The 14431-nt window shown below is 33.3% G+C and overlaps 2 protein-coding genes across 2 annotated transcripts; both read left to right on the top strand.

Moving 5' to 3' along the window:
* Positions 1-238: 238 nt before the first annotated feature.
* On the top strand, positions 239-1438 carry LOC110728366. The gene is made up of 3 exons (XM_021908048.1): positions 239-505; positions 679-822; positions 968-1438. The coding sequence occupies exons 1-3, from the start codon at positions 239-241 to the stop codon at positions 1436-1438; spliced, it is 882 nt and encodes a 293-aa protein (XP_021763740.1).
* A 6506-nt stretch (positions 1439-7944) lies between these two features.
* Positions 7945-14412, top strand: LOC110718779. The gene is made up of 2 exons (XM_021897686.1): positions 7945-8689; positions 13510-14412. The coding sequence occupies exons 1-2, from the start codon at positions 8156-8158 to the stop codon at positions 14149-14151; spliced, it is 1176 nt and encodes a 391-aa protein (XP_021753378.1). The 5' UTR covers positions 7945-8155; the 3' UTR covers positions 14152-14412.
* Positions 14413-14431: the final 19 nt, after the last annotated feature.

Here is a 14431-nt window from a genome sequence, read left to right as displayed (position 1 = left end):
GTTTAAGGGTCAGAAGCAACCTAAACCTCACAGCTTAATTATTAGCTGACAAGTATATTGAAAACTGGAGGAGTGACCTAGGGTGAAAACTGAAAAGCTTTAGAAGAAGGGTTTTAGGTGATCTTGGTATTGAAATTACATACCGTAAAGCTTGGTTGGGAAGAGGAAGGGCTAAGCTTATGATATATGGATCATAGCAGAATAATAAGCAAGAGTGCGGGACTATGGGAAGGCTTTGATGAAATACAACCCAAGCACTGAATGCAATGTTGTAGTTGATGGAATTGATAGGCCTGAGCCCCCATTATTCTTAAGAATGTTCATATGCCTTGCACCAGCAGCAAAGGGATTTCTGTCAGGTTTTAGACCACTGATTGGGGTTGATGGATGTCACCTAAATGGTCCATACCCTGATCATATATTAGTTGCAGTTGGTAAAGATGGAAACAACAACATCTACCCTATTGCATGGGCCACAACTGAAATAGAGAACACGGAGACTTGGGTTTGGTTCCTTGAAAGTCTCATGAAATCCCTGAAAGATTAAAATCAAGAATTGGGGTATACTTTTATGTCAGATAGGCAAAAGGTAACCATTTACACTCTTGTGTTATCTAATTTGAACAAGTTATTTCAAATCTTGTTTTAGTTGGCTGACTATGTTTGGTATCTGAACAGGGGCTGCTTGAAGCATTGCAACAAGTTATGCCATATGCAGAAACTAGGTATTGTGTCAGACATACATGGGAAAACATCAAGTTGCAATTCAATGAAGCTACATTCAAGGAGTTGTTCTGGTCAGCAGCAAGGGCAACAACACTGGTATCCCTTGTTTTCTAAAATTTTGTTCTTTTGTATGTTTTCAAGTGGAATATTAAGCTTTTAAGATATGCCACTCTAATGTTTTCTACATGTCATTGTTCTAATCTGCCTCCTTTTGTGTATTTTTCAAATAAAACCTATGTAGTTTGACTTTGAAGTAACAATGGAGTCAATAAAGTTCTTGTCAGAAGAAGCTTATGATTATCTTGTTAATATCCCTCCTGAACACTGGTCTAGGAATTCTTTCAGTTCTTTCCCTAAGTCAAACATGTTGCTCAACAACATTTGTGAGACTTTTAATGCTGTTATTAAAGAAGGTAGGGATAAACCAATCTTGACTCAAATGGAGTGGCTTAGGAGGTATTTCATGAAAAGAAATCTTGATAAGTGGGAAAGCTTTCAGAGAATGGAAGGAAAGGTGACTCCATATGTGAAGAAGACATTCCAAATAATTGAATCAGTTGCAAAGTACTACGTTGTACAATTTTCTAGGGGTGATAGTTATGAATTTGAGCTTAACTCAGACCTATTAACAGTTGACCTGAGTAAGCATACATACAACTGCTACCATGGGAACTCACTGGTACCCCTTGTGTCCATGCATATGCATGCATAATGGACAAAAGGGCTTACCCTAAAGACTATGTGGACATAGCCTACCTTGTGTCTACATACATGTTGGGCTGTTGGCATATAGGTATGAAATTGCAGCAATGCCTGGTCCACACTACTAGGACAAAGTGAAGCTAAGGCAACCACTACCACCAGCCATCAAAGTACAGCAAGAGAGACCTAAGTCTAAGAAGAGGAATTTAGAGAAGGGAGAAGTGCCAAACCTAAACCAGAATCAGGAGTAGTTGAGTGTGAAGATGAAGAGCACTATCAAGAACTACAGGCAACTAGGGCACTTTGCTAAGCTTTGTAAAAATCCATCTGTCATACCAGTAGTTGTGTCTTCCCCTAAGAAAGAATGTGGAAGGACACCTTTGAATAAAGACTAGGTGAATGACCAAAGAAAGAAGAAAGAAGAAAGAACTTTGAAAAAGGTAATAATGCGAATTGATCTTAGTCATTTGTTATGTGTTACTCAGCACCCTATTGAGTCTTAAATTTGTTTTATAGAGTGCTTCTTTGGGTGGAATAGCATGACCTAACAGCATTGCCAATAAGAGGTTTCCCCAAGAGAAGCTAAGGAATAGCAGCAGAATCAAAGTCAGCAGAACAGTCAAAGTCAAACCCAGCACAACACTCAAACTCAAAAGCAGACTCAGTCTAAGCAGCAGATTAAAGCTTCAACTATAGTAGTCCCTTCTACCTCTACCAGGAAAACAAGATCCAAGTTGAATCCTATTAGAATTAGGGATTAGCTGACTTATTTTAGTCCAACTGAACATATGATATGGTCTGTAATATTTTTGAGCAACTTAACAGTGTTGGTGAACCTATATTTTGGTCTAGATTGCTTGTATTTTGAGCTGTCAAAGTGAACAAATATTTTTGCTGTCAAATGCACGCATGTCAATTTGACAATAGCACTTAATCAGTGCACTTTTAACCAAACTTGTGTTTTTATGCCTAATTTGATCATGTTGTTGTTGTGTTTGTCTAAGTTATGTTTTAACCAAGCTTGTGTTTTTATGCCTAATTTGATCATGTTGCTTTTAAAGTGATCTTTAACTCACTCAACTTCAAGCTTTTTAAAGCACCTTACTCAATCACAGCTTTATACAGCGAAAACAGTACACAAATTATGTTGCAACAAGTTGATTTATTTCATTCATCATGAAAGAGTACAATATTCCAAGCCTTAACACCCCCTCCCACTTATTACATTATATGCATTACAACAAAACCTAGAATAACCAACAGAATAGAACACAAAACAACAAAATAAACTAGAAGCTTGTTATCTAAATTGGCAGAGTTGGTGATGATCATATTCCTATTTCCACTAAGAGCCTTGCATTTTACTTTCAAATTGTCCACCTCATTCAGCAGACACCTTCTTTGCCCAGTTAAGTCTTCAACATCCCTTTTCATAGAGTTCACTTCAGCTTTCATCAACTTCTTGTCAAGAAAACATTGATTGATCACATCTCTTTGCCAATCTGTTCCATCTCTAGTGTCAACCCATTTAAAACACTTGCACCCCCTATTTTCAGTGTTAAAATCATAGAATTTTCAAGCCGTGAATTTCCTCCCAGTGTTCTCCTAGTCCAAGATGTTAATTTTGCAAAAGGCAATCTACAATTGCATTTCTTCTTATTTGTGGGAGAAGAGTTATTACAACACATCAAACCTGCAATTACCATAAAAGATGTTAGTTTATGCAACAACATCCACCAAACCACAAATTATACACATCTTAATCAAGCACACCTATTCACTGAGGTGGTTGGCCACCAAAATGAGGATAACCAGGGGGTGGCCAAGTCCCAATTTGTTTCATCATGTACTCAATGATACAGTCAGCCAAGAAACCAGGGTCATCTGTGCTCCCAACATGTATGTTGTATGTGTCCTGATTAGGTAACCTCCTAATCATCTTGAACACATCACCATCATCCTCTAAGGTCCTGAACTTCCCTTTACAAATGTACTGGAATATGGGGTACAGTAGGTCAATTGATCCCTCTAATGGATCATCCATATCACGAAGTTGATCTTCAAATGCTATTGCTATATCTTGCAAGTTACTTTTACCAATCTCATATTCAATGTCAATATCAACACTCAAATACTTAAATCTGAGAATCACCTTATTCTCCTCCATTTCTGCCACAACAATTCCAACAACAAATAAACAACACCAGCTGAAAACATGTTCCAATCATCCCTAACATGCCCTAAAATTTGTAACTACAATTTCAGCTAAATTATTTCAAAATCAATCACACAATTTGACAGAAACCCCATTTAAATACTACTAGATAACCTAGTAACCTACATTAATCAATTCAATTGCCTTCAGAGCCCTAATTAATTCCCCTAATTAAATTAACACAAATTCCCCCAATTTAATTGACACAAGAACCCTAATTTTTACAAATTAAAAGGTTACGTGAAGCGAATTGATTTTCTGTTGTTAGGGATGCTACTGTTGTTACAATTCAACTCCAATTTGTGGAATTTGTGAAGAAATTTAAGATGGGATGGCAATTTTAGCTAGGGGAAGTGATTTATAAGAAGAATCGGGGAGGGAAAACTGTTAGAAAGCAAAAAAAAAATAGTCGCTTTTAGCCGTTGACTGGGCCCACGTGACTAAATTCCACCGGAATTTCAAATTGGGTGGTAATTTGAGTAACTAATTAAATTATTGGGTATTAATTTAAAATAAAAAAAAAATTCCGGTGGTTAGGTAGAAATTAGGTATATTTTTGGGTGATAAATTAAAATTTTTCCTTTTTTTGAATTTGATGTTGTAAAATTTTTTATTTTTATGTAGCAATTTTTTTTTTTAATTGTACAATAAAAATTTAATGATAATTATATTTCAGTTGATTATGATGTTGCGTTTCTTACATTTAATTGTTTGATTTTTATTTATTTTTTTTTTTTTTTTTTTTTTGAGGAAAAACGAGCACTCATATTGTAACAGCAATCAATATCCACCAAAAGTTTGATTATATTTCAAGTGAATAAAACAAAAGAAAAACATGGTGTATTCCCACCGTTGGCATTTAAATTTAATATAAAAAATTAAAAAAAAATTAACCGGAAAGTGAGTATTGCCACCGGTTGGTGGCAATAATATATATAATGTCACCGGTTAACCAATGGGAATAATAATTTTTGCCACCAATTTTGAACTGGTGGCTTTTAAAGGAGGTGTTAGCACCCCTTTAATGTCCAGCGGTTTAAAACCGGTGGCATAAGGGGGTTTTGAACCGGTGGCTTTTTGCTTTTTTTTACTAGTGATATATTCTTCTAGAGTGGAAGAAATACTAACCCAGTCTTTTTAGGGAGAAAAGTTCTTCCTAAAAGAGGAAGATTAATGTATACCAAAAAACAAACAAAAACAAAGAGAATATGCTCACAAGAAACAACGAATGGGGCTTTCCACCAATAAAAATTTCTCCAAAATTCAACAATGAAGGCTAGGTTTAAGAAAAAGGAGAGATGAGAAAGAGTATAGGGAATCGACTAACTAATTTATCTAAATTAATTTTGTTAGGCAAATTATTATATGTGGCTGACCACATCATATGGCAGGGGTTACTCGAATTTTTCAGTCAGGGGTTACTCGAGTTTTTTGGTCAGAGGGGTTACTTGAGGGTGTTCGGTCAGGGTTTACTCGGTGAAGGGTTACTCGGTTAAGGTTACTTGAGGGGTTACTTGAGGGTTTACTCGGTCAGTGGTTACTCAGTCGAGGGTTACTTAAGGATTTACTCGGTTGGGGGTTACTTGACGGTTTACTCGGTCAAGGACCACTCGAGTTATTCGCTCAAAAGTTACTCGAGTTACTCGGTCAGAGGTTACTTGAGGGTTTTGGTCAGAGGTTACTCGATTAGGGGTTATTTTAGTAGTTACTCTGTCAGGAGTAACTCGGATCGAGTAACCCTGTCAAAACGATGTGGCCAGCCAGGCAACCACACAAAAAAAATCTCCATTTTATTATTCTCGTTACAATTCTTCTCCTAAGGAAAAAAAAATTAAAAATTAATTAAGTTTTATTTAGAGACAGATAAGTAATAATTTTTTTTTAATGTTTATATAAATTAGCCACAAGAGAAGGTGATGATAATTGATACTGAGTACAATCAATTGAGCTATCTCACTCTACATAATACAAGTAACTGAAGTAAGTAATAATACTTTCGTTTATCAACCAAACAATGTGGAAAGAATAAAAACTTGAGCCAACAACTTGTAATAATGTTATTCCCATTTACCAACGCCAAATGAATGAATAAAAACTTGACCAACAACTTGTAATGTTATTTTTATTCCCTTGACGATCAATAGTACTACCCAACTGAGCTCACCATTGTGGCATTGTCATAAAGTTGGTATGTTATTGTCATAAGCACAACTATGTTATCCTATTGGCTATTGTACAAATCAACAAATAGTTCACTTAATCTTGATTTTTCATATGCCTATGTTATTTAACGAATCTTGCAATATTTGCCTTTCTGAATTATTCATTAACAAAGTTGACCTTACTATACACTTCTTTCTTTTGGTTTTACTTGCAAGTCTTGAAACACTTTGACATAATCCAAGGGCCGTTCACATTTACTTAATTTCAGTTCAGTTCAATTCAGTTCAGCTCCAATCAGTTCAGTTCAGTTCAGCTCCAATCAGTTCAGTTCAGTTCAGTTTAGTTCAGCTCTTAATTTCCCTCTCTCATAAAATATTCATTTCAGCTCAATTCAGTTCAGCTCCAATCGGTTCAATTCAGTTCAGTTCAGCTCCAATCAGTTCAGTTCAGTTCAGCTCATTTCAGTAAATGTGAACAAGCCCTAATTTGATTACTCCATATGGTTATTAATTTATATTTCAAGAGAAATATAATTATATGGAAACTTGTTAAAATCTAATGACTCAATTAATACCTTCATAATATCAAATATTATAGTTTTCATTTATTGATAAGAAAAAAATATCAATAATTGAAGTAATGCATGTTAATTATAAAAGTCAAGTGTTGCAAATAAAAAAGAAATTGGGGAAATTATTGTGTCTATACATTTTTTTTTAAAAAAAAAACCATATTGTGTCTATTTTTAATTTTTTAATATTTTTTTAATTTTACATTTACTATAATAAACCCCCTTTTTATCTTACTTATTTCCATATAAAATACCCCAAAATTTCTCAAATTCTCGTGTCATTATTTACTCTTTTTATAATTTTCCACCTTGGTATAAAAATTAGCACCTTCATGACACATTAGTATAAAAGTTAGCATTGGTGAAAAATTAGTATAAAAGTTAACAAATATCGACAAATTGGTATACAAATTAACAAGTTGTGACATTTCACCCATTTTTTATTTTTTTTGTCGAAAGAGTTTTTTTTTCAAATTTTAATTTTTTGTTGCTGTCAATTCTCATTTTATGCTAAATAATTCTCTCCTCCATGCTCATGCAACCAAGATTATCGACATAAAAAAAATAAAAAAAATTGTGAGTTCAAACAAAAACTCAAAAAATGAATGAAAAGAGAAGTTCTTATGATTTAATGCTTCAAAAGTTAAAATTGACATGTAATAAGTCGTAATATTTAAAAATTTGGGAGTAAATGTATTTATATTAAATTGAATATTGGGGAAAAAAATTCGATGTAACCTTTAAAATATTTAATCAAATCTTGATCTTATAATTTTTGTTGATTAATATTTATGAATAAGGATCTGTTTACATTTACTTGATTTCAGTTCAGTCCATTTCAGTTCAGTTCAGTTCAGTTCAGTTCAGATCAGTTCAGTTCAGTTCAGCTTCAATCAGTTCAGTAAATGTGAACAGACCCTAATCTCGGATATTTCTCTATATTCTCAAATTTTGTCCCTTTTTTCCTTTTTTTTTCTTCGTTTTTTTGCCTTTTATAGTGTCCAATAAATTTACAATAAATATTTGAAGCAAACAAAAAAAAGTAAAGAAAAACAATATATTTGACCTACAATAATAAGAATAATCATTTGTACAATATACACTTATTATTCTAACAACAAAAAAGGGTTAAACGTCATCACTTACAAACTTTTATGCCAATAAGTCATCACATATGAACTTTTATATCAATATGTCGCTGGTGGCTAACTTTTATACCAATCTGTCGCCGACGGTAACTTTTATACCAATAGGGCTAATTGGTCTAACATACTCATTTATCAAAAGCTTACTAAACATCATTTATTATTATTTTTTTTAAGTTTAACCCTGTAAACAAAATAAATACTATATTATGAGACAATGGGAGTAAGAATTTAGAAATATTATGTAATTACGAATTCAATTGTTGGGGGTCAAACGTTAATAATACAACATATTTTTAATGTTGAACTAGTCTATTATTTGTAATTTAGGAGTCAACTACAGTGGTCCACAGACAAACAATTAGGAATTTAGGATACTGTATTATATAAGACCTTTCTTTATGACATAAATCTTTATATCTAGATACCTTTCCCAATTAGCCAAAATTCTTCATCTTTAAACCCTCTTCATACCTGCTTTTCCTTCTAATAATTAAAAACATATGAATGATTATTAATCTTTCCTTAATTAATCTTAATTAATGGTATATGATTAGAAGAAACCCTTTTCTAGTCCCTTCAAAAACCTTCTTATAATCCTATAACTTTTTCTCTGTTTCATTCATATAAATCATGAATGATCAAAAACAGAACAATAGATCATTTTTACTAGTAAAACTCATTTATGCTCATCTAAATCACCTCAAATCATGTTGTTTTTCAATCGTATTACTCGTTTTTACCATAACTTTAATACTCACCCTAGCATACTACTCACATAGATTCCCCCTCCATAACATAAACATTATTACTATACAAACACCACAAAAACTCCATGCTCTTAACACCCCTTTATCACCAAGTGCATCAAAAAACAACTCGTACGAGGACAACCACGCAATCGAATCATACCCTATTCACAAGTCTTCGAGCGATGAAGAGTTGATGAGGAGGGCATCAAACGTTACAAGAATGGAAAATTTTGGGGTGCCTAAGATTGCTTTTATGTTTTTGATCAAAGGATCACTTCCTTTGGCACCTCTTTGGGAAAAATTGTTTAAAGGACATGAAAGATTATACACAATTTATGTTCATTCTGATCCTTCTTACAAATCTTCAGCTGAATTGAATTCTGGGGTGTTTCGTGGCCGCATGATTCCTAGCAAGGTACGTTTATTTGTTCCATTTGTTGTCCTTTTTTTTCATGAGTTGATAATGTTTTTTTTTTACCTTTATTCTTATTGGGTTGATTGATTAGATGATAAGAGTTTGTTCCATATCACTCTGTTTTTAAAGATTTTGGATTTAAAATTTAACTCAAAATTTCAATTGATTTAAGTTACCACCAAGTATTACTAGTAAGTAGTAACTTGTTTTTTTATGAAAATTCTACAATGGTCGTTTGAAATATGACTATCATAATTTTTTAATGATTATATAATTCATAATTAACGTATTTTTATCCAAGTAATTGATTATATTACTCTATTTTTGTTATAAAATATTATTATCAATATTTTTTTAATTTATTAAATTTTTAGTTTCATTTATGTAATTTTTACTCTTATTTTACAGTTTCTCAAAAAAATTATTTTATATTGGATTAAAATTTTCAAAAATTATATTTGTATTGTAGAAATTAAAATACTAATTGCGTCCAATTTATAACTAGAAAAAATGGATCGCTCATATTATTTATCATTAAAATAATAAGGTAGTCATATTTTATACGACTGCTGTAGAAACATCCTTGTTTTTACCGGTTTTTTTTTTTTAACAAAATGTTGTTTTTACGTGTTATTTATGCTTCAATGACAAGTCTTTTTTGAAATGTTCTTTGAACTAGTTTAATCTATTTTGCCTACCACAACTTACCAACTTCTAATATTATCACTAGTTAAAACTATTTCATGGTTTAGTATGTTGGGAATTTAATTTAGTCAGTATAAGTTTGTAAAGCTAATTTTTCATCATTAAGTAAACAAAGAGAATATATTTTGTTCCTTTCATCAAAATATCAACTTTGTTCTATCATAATTGCTCATACAACTTTTTACATGTCCTCTTTGTAAAAATAAAAAAATAAAAAAAATAAAAAATAAAAGTCAATAAGTAAACAAAGAGAATATAACACGCTGTTCGTTTCAAAATAAATCTTCGAAATAACCACGTAAATTGTCAAAAATAGAGGATTGTAAATGATGTAGCTAGTTATTGATACACAAGTTAAACATGTACTGTAATAAAAAGCGAAGGTGCATTCCAATAATGCGTTGAAAATTGTTGGATGAAAATTGACCAAATATGTTTGGCAATTGGCAGTTTGGCACTCATCGTCAATACTCCATTACTTTTTCCACCCCTTATGGAGTAATTAGCTTTCCTCAATTAGCTTAATTTAATTATCTTATGATTCTTATAAGCAAAATTAAACTGATTTTTTAGTAACTTTAAAACGTACTTTGAGCTCCTTTCCTCTAATGTTAAATAATTTACATATTTTAATTGCTTCATAAATCTAGAGCTGGCATATGTATTGTAAACCTCAATACTAACCTCATAAGTTTAATCTTGTGTGATCACATATATAAATTGAAAACATTTGACATTGATATACTTTTTAAGTGTTCCATATCGTGCTGAAGTGGTGGGCCATTTGATTATATAGATCATAAACCCTTGACAATAACTTTTTTTTTTTTGTTTTTACTAATCATGTTAAGTAAACTTTTGTCACATTTAAAAAATTTTGTTTAATTTCATTGATGCATATTAGAAACAAATTCAAGGTATGTAGGAATTTTTTTCCTGGCCTCTAAGGTGGAAAGAAACACCTAAATAAACATTGTACACCATTTTGATTGGTTACTTAGTTTACACTAATTAGAATAATAAGACTAATAGAAATATAGAATATCTAGTTAATTTTTGCTAAAAACAAAATTACTACAGTAGCAAGATAATCTATTTGAAAAGTCCACTCCCAATTCTTTCATGATTAAATTTGACAAGAACAATCACACAAAGCTTTAAATGAGATGGTGTAACATCCCTATTTCCCTATACTAACATCAGCGATAATAACATGTTGTAAGAATTTTATCCGTATTGGTCACGTAAATGGGGAACGGGTGTATGTGTCGAGTCAAAAATTAAAAGAAAATTATACTTGTACTTTTCATTATTGACCACAAAATTCTACCCTTCATTGCATTGATTATACTCCCTCCGTTTTTAAATACTTTCTCCATTTCTATTTTTTGCACTATTCATTTTGATAGAGTATAAAACATATTCCTGGGTCTCAACCATCGGCTTAAGTTTTTGGTTGAATTGGTCCTTTAACATGGTATCGGAGCCAACGTGACACAAAGGTTACGGGTCCAAATCTCATCCGCCTCTCCTTCAAAGTAGAATTAATTTGCATCAGGTATGGGTGGGCCTGTGTTGCATCCACATTTCTAAATACTACTATATATTTGAGGAAGTATATTTTATTTCTCAAATTTGGTGACATATACTACTATATATTACTCCCTTTGTTTTTAAATACTTGCTTCATTTCTATTTTTTGCACTATTCATTTATCATACTTTGACTAATGTTTGTGATTTATACATAAGAAAAAATATAGTCATGTGGGTAATTAAAGAGATTAGTGATCAAAGGTTAGCATCGGCATGCTTGTCCAATGTTAGAAATGGTAATGCAAACGGATTCTGGCACCCGATCGGGCGGTGGTTCGCCCAACCGGGCGGAGTTGGCTAAGGAAAATAGGAGGACTCTCGCGCCCGATCGGGCGGCTCTCGCCCGACCGGGCGACGGACTCGAGTTTTTGACGAGTCCGATCGGGCGGCTCTCGCCCGATTGCTCGCCCGAGGTGGGTTTTCTAGATCTCCCGATCGGGCGGTGTTCGCCCGACCGGGCGCGACACCAGGTCTGGAAAAACTTTATCTCGCGCCCGATCGGGCGGATGTTTGCCCGATCGGGCCCGCCTTTTTTCCTAGGTCGGTTTGTTTTACTTGTCTCCGATTTTCGGGATTCATATAAATACGAGCATTGCCTCTTTATCATTATTCAATTCACTTTCAAACCAATAACACGAACCTACCCTTTGAGATCTGAACAGTTCTTGAGCAATTCCACTGATCGGGTTCGGGTGCACGGATTACGGAGAGAGTTGCGTTAAACTTGGGGGGCGTGCGTCACTAGGAAACTTGTACCGGTGGTGGCGTATTTCGCTTCTAAGGCAGTGGATTATTGTTCCACGGCGCGACTGTGAGTCTGGGATCTTCAATCTAGAAAAGTTATGATCTTTTTGTTTGTTATTGATTTCAACAGTTATTTTACCAACATCCAAGAGAAATGGAGCAAGTATTTAAAAATAGAGGGAGTATTATATACTTCCTCCGTTCTGTTAATATTGCATCAAGGAGGAAATTCCGCATCCCAAAACACATTTTATATGCTAAATATCTATAATTGTGTAAGAGTAAAAATTATAAAAAATTGATATTGTGAAAGTATTATATGAGACGAATCCAACAATATCCCACTTGACTATATTTTTCTTAACGTATAACTCATATTATATGGTTAAACAAGAGTGATGAATAGTGCAAAAAGTCCATTGTTGCAATATTAATAGAACGGAGGAAGTATGAAGTAGTATTTTTCTAGTGAAAATTAGTAAACACCAATTGTATGGATGGATGGATTGCCAAATTGAGACGCTATATAATTAAGAATGATTAGGAGTTACAATGGGTGGGGGTGAGAATCGATCTTAGAATCTCCTGAAATCGAAAGGGAAACTCTAACCTTGATATACCTTGATTTTCCTATCACATGAATATCAAGGGGGCATTACCCACGGGAGAGTGGGGATACGAGCCAGCCTCAAACCGGGGTCATAGGCCTCACAACAGAACTGAAGCCTAGCTCTATTGAGCTATGGGCTTTGTGCTCGTTTTTAGTGTGTGGTTCCTAGAGGTGTGGGTACCTTGCTGCATTTGCATCGTACCACCGTTGCGTAAAAAGAACATATTATACCAATGTAAATAACATACAATTGTACAGTAAAAAAACATACTATTATAATGTAAAGAACATATATCTAAATTAAAAAGAACATATTTGCACCAAAAAAGAGTGAAAAAAACATATGTCCATATTCTTTGATTGTCAGTGTAATGAACTTTTATATGTAATATAATGTTTATTGCTTATTATGAAATGTTCATTGAATTTTGTCTTAAAATTATGATGGATATATATAAATAATGTTCAGTACATAATATTTTCACGTTCTTTATTAATATAACAGATGTTCTTTACATATACAAAAAAAACATAAAATTAATGTTCGTTACAAAACTGCTACTCCATCCGTGTTTTTTTTTTTTTTAAGTTTTACACTTCCCATTTCCGGCTGTGTTTTTTCAAGTGTTACACTTCTTATTTTGGCAAAAAGCTGCATTAAAATATTATATCTCTCTCCTCTCATGGTCTCCACTCAAACCCACTGCTACTTTTTTTATTATATTTTTCCTCTCACATTCATTACTTTTTTAATAAACAATTAACCCCACTATTTTTCTTTTACAATTTTTTAATACTCCAACTACCCCACTTACCTATTACTGTATTTAAGTCAATTAAATTGCCTAAAACTATGTCCCAGACAAACTGTAACACTTAAAAAAACACGGATGGAGTATATGATCTTTAAAAACAGCGGTATATTCTTTACAAAACAGTTACATGTTCCTTTTCTGCGCTTTTTGTCTGTACCAACTACCAAGCAAGGTATAGGTTGTTGTACCTTAAAATAATTTTTTATTTAATTACAAAATGGCCTAGTTCCTATTTTCTGTTCATCAATTAAGGAGCTGAGATAAATAAGGGCTTGCTCTAAGCCCCCAATTGTTATTTCTGTATTATTATGTTATCATGGTTTGTCCTAAACTCAATTACATTTTACGCAGAAAGTAGAATGGGGAAAGTTCAACATGATTGAGGCAGAATTGCGCTTACTAGCAAACGCTCTACAAGACGTTTCAAACCAAAGATTTGTTCTTCTCTCGGAAACTTGCATCCCTCTCTTCAACTTTTCAACTATCTATTCTTACCTTATAAATTCCACACAAAGTTACGTCCAAGCCTATGACAAAAGTGGTCCAGCAGCAAGGGGCCGGTACAAGCACCGTCTTGGTCCAAACATCACGGTCCAAGACTGGCGAAAAGGGTCTCAGTGGTTTGAGATGGACCGCGAGTTAGCCATCAAGGTCATGTCTGATCAACGTTACTTCTTGTCATTCAAGGGAGCATGCCTTAAGTCTGCATGCTATGCCGATGAGCATTACTTGCCTACTTGGATGAACATGAATGCTGGACAAAGAAACTCGAATCGAAGCATAACTTGGGTTAATTGGTCCAAGGGTGGATGTCACCCTACTAAGTATGACAGAATTCATATTACAGGTGAGTTTTTGAAGAAGTTAAGGAATTGGAAGACTTGTCAATATAATGGGAAGAAAACCAACATTTGCTTCTTGTTCGCAAGAAAATTCATGCCTAAAACGTTAAATAGGCTACTAATGTTGGCACCCCTAATTATGGGCTTTTAGACATGTATTATTGCTAGATCTCTTGCTCACAAAAAAATTGAAAAAAAAAAATCTCTTACTGGTTGACAATATGTTATTTTTTTCAAAGTAGATATATACTACATCTTGTTAGAAGATAAATATGAATGCCTATAATTATTTGATTTGATTTCACAATGTTCACACAAGTCCAAAGACTTGTGAACTTGTGTGGCATTATATGTAAAACTCTTGGCTATATAAGCCATGTTACCGGAGCAATATACATAATCAATTTCTCCATCTTCTCTTACTCCTTTAT

Source organism: Chenopodium quinoa, unplaced genomic scaffold, assembly GCF_001683475.1.
Source record: "Chenopodium quinoa cultivar QQ74 unplaced genomic scaffold, ASM168347v1, whole genome shotgun sequence".
Taxonomy (NCBI): Eukaryota; Viridiplantae; Streptophyta; class Magnoliopsida; order Caryophyllales; family Amaranthaceae; genus Chenopodium; species Chenopodium quinoa.
This window is presented reverse-complemented; position numbering and strand designations above follow the sequence as displayed.

Excerpts from the sequence above, each read along its gene's own strand:
- LOC110718779 (XM_021897686.1), top strand. The coding sequence starts at position 8,156 with ATGAATGATCAAAAACAGAACAATAGATCATTTTTACTAGTAAAACTC. Across the intron at positions 8,690-13,509 it reads GCCGCATGATTCCTAGCAAG|AAAGTAGAATGGGGAAAGTT; the intron begins GTACGTTTATTT and ends CATTTTACGCAG.
- LOC110728366 (XM_021908048.1), top strand. The coding sequence starts at position 239 with ATGAAATACAACCCAAGCACTGAATGCAATGTTGTAGTTGATGGAATT. Across the intron at positions 506-678 it reads TAGAGAACACGGAGACTTGG|GGGCTGCTTGAAGCATTGCA; the intron begins GTTTGGTTCCTT and ends GTATCTGAACAG. Across the intron at positions 823-967 it reads CAGCAAGGGCAACAACACTG|TTTGACTTTGAAGTAACAAT; the intron begins GTATCCCTTGTT and ends AAACCTATGTAG.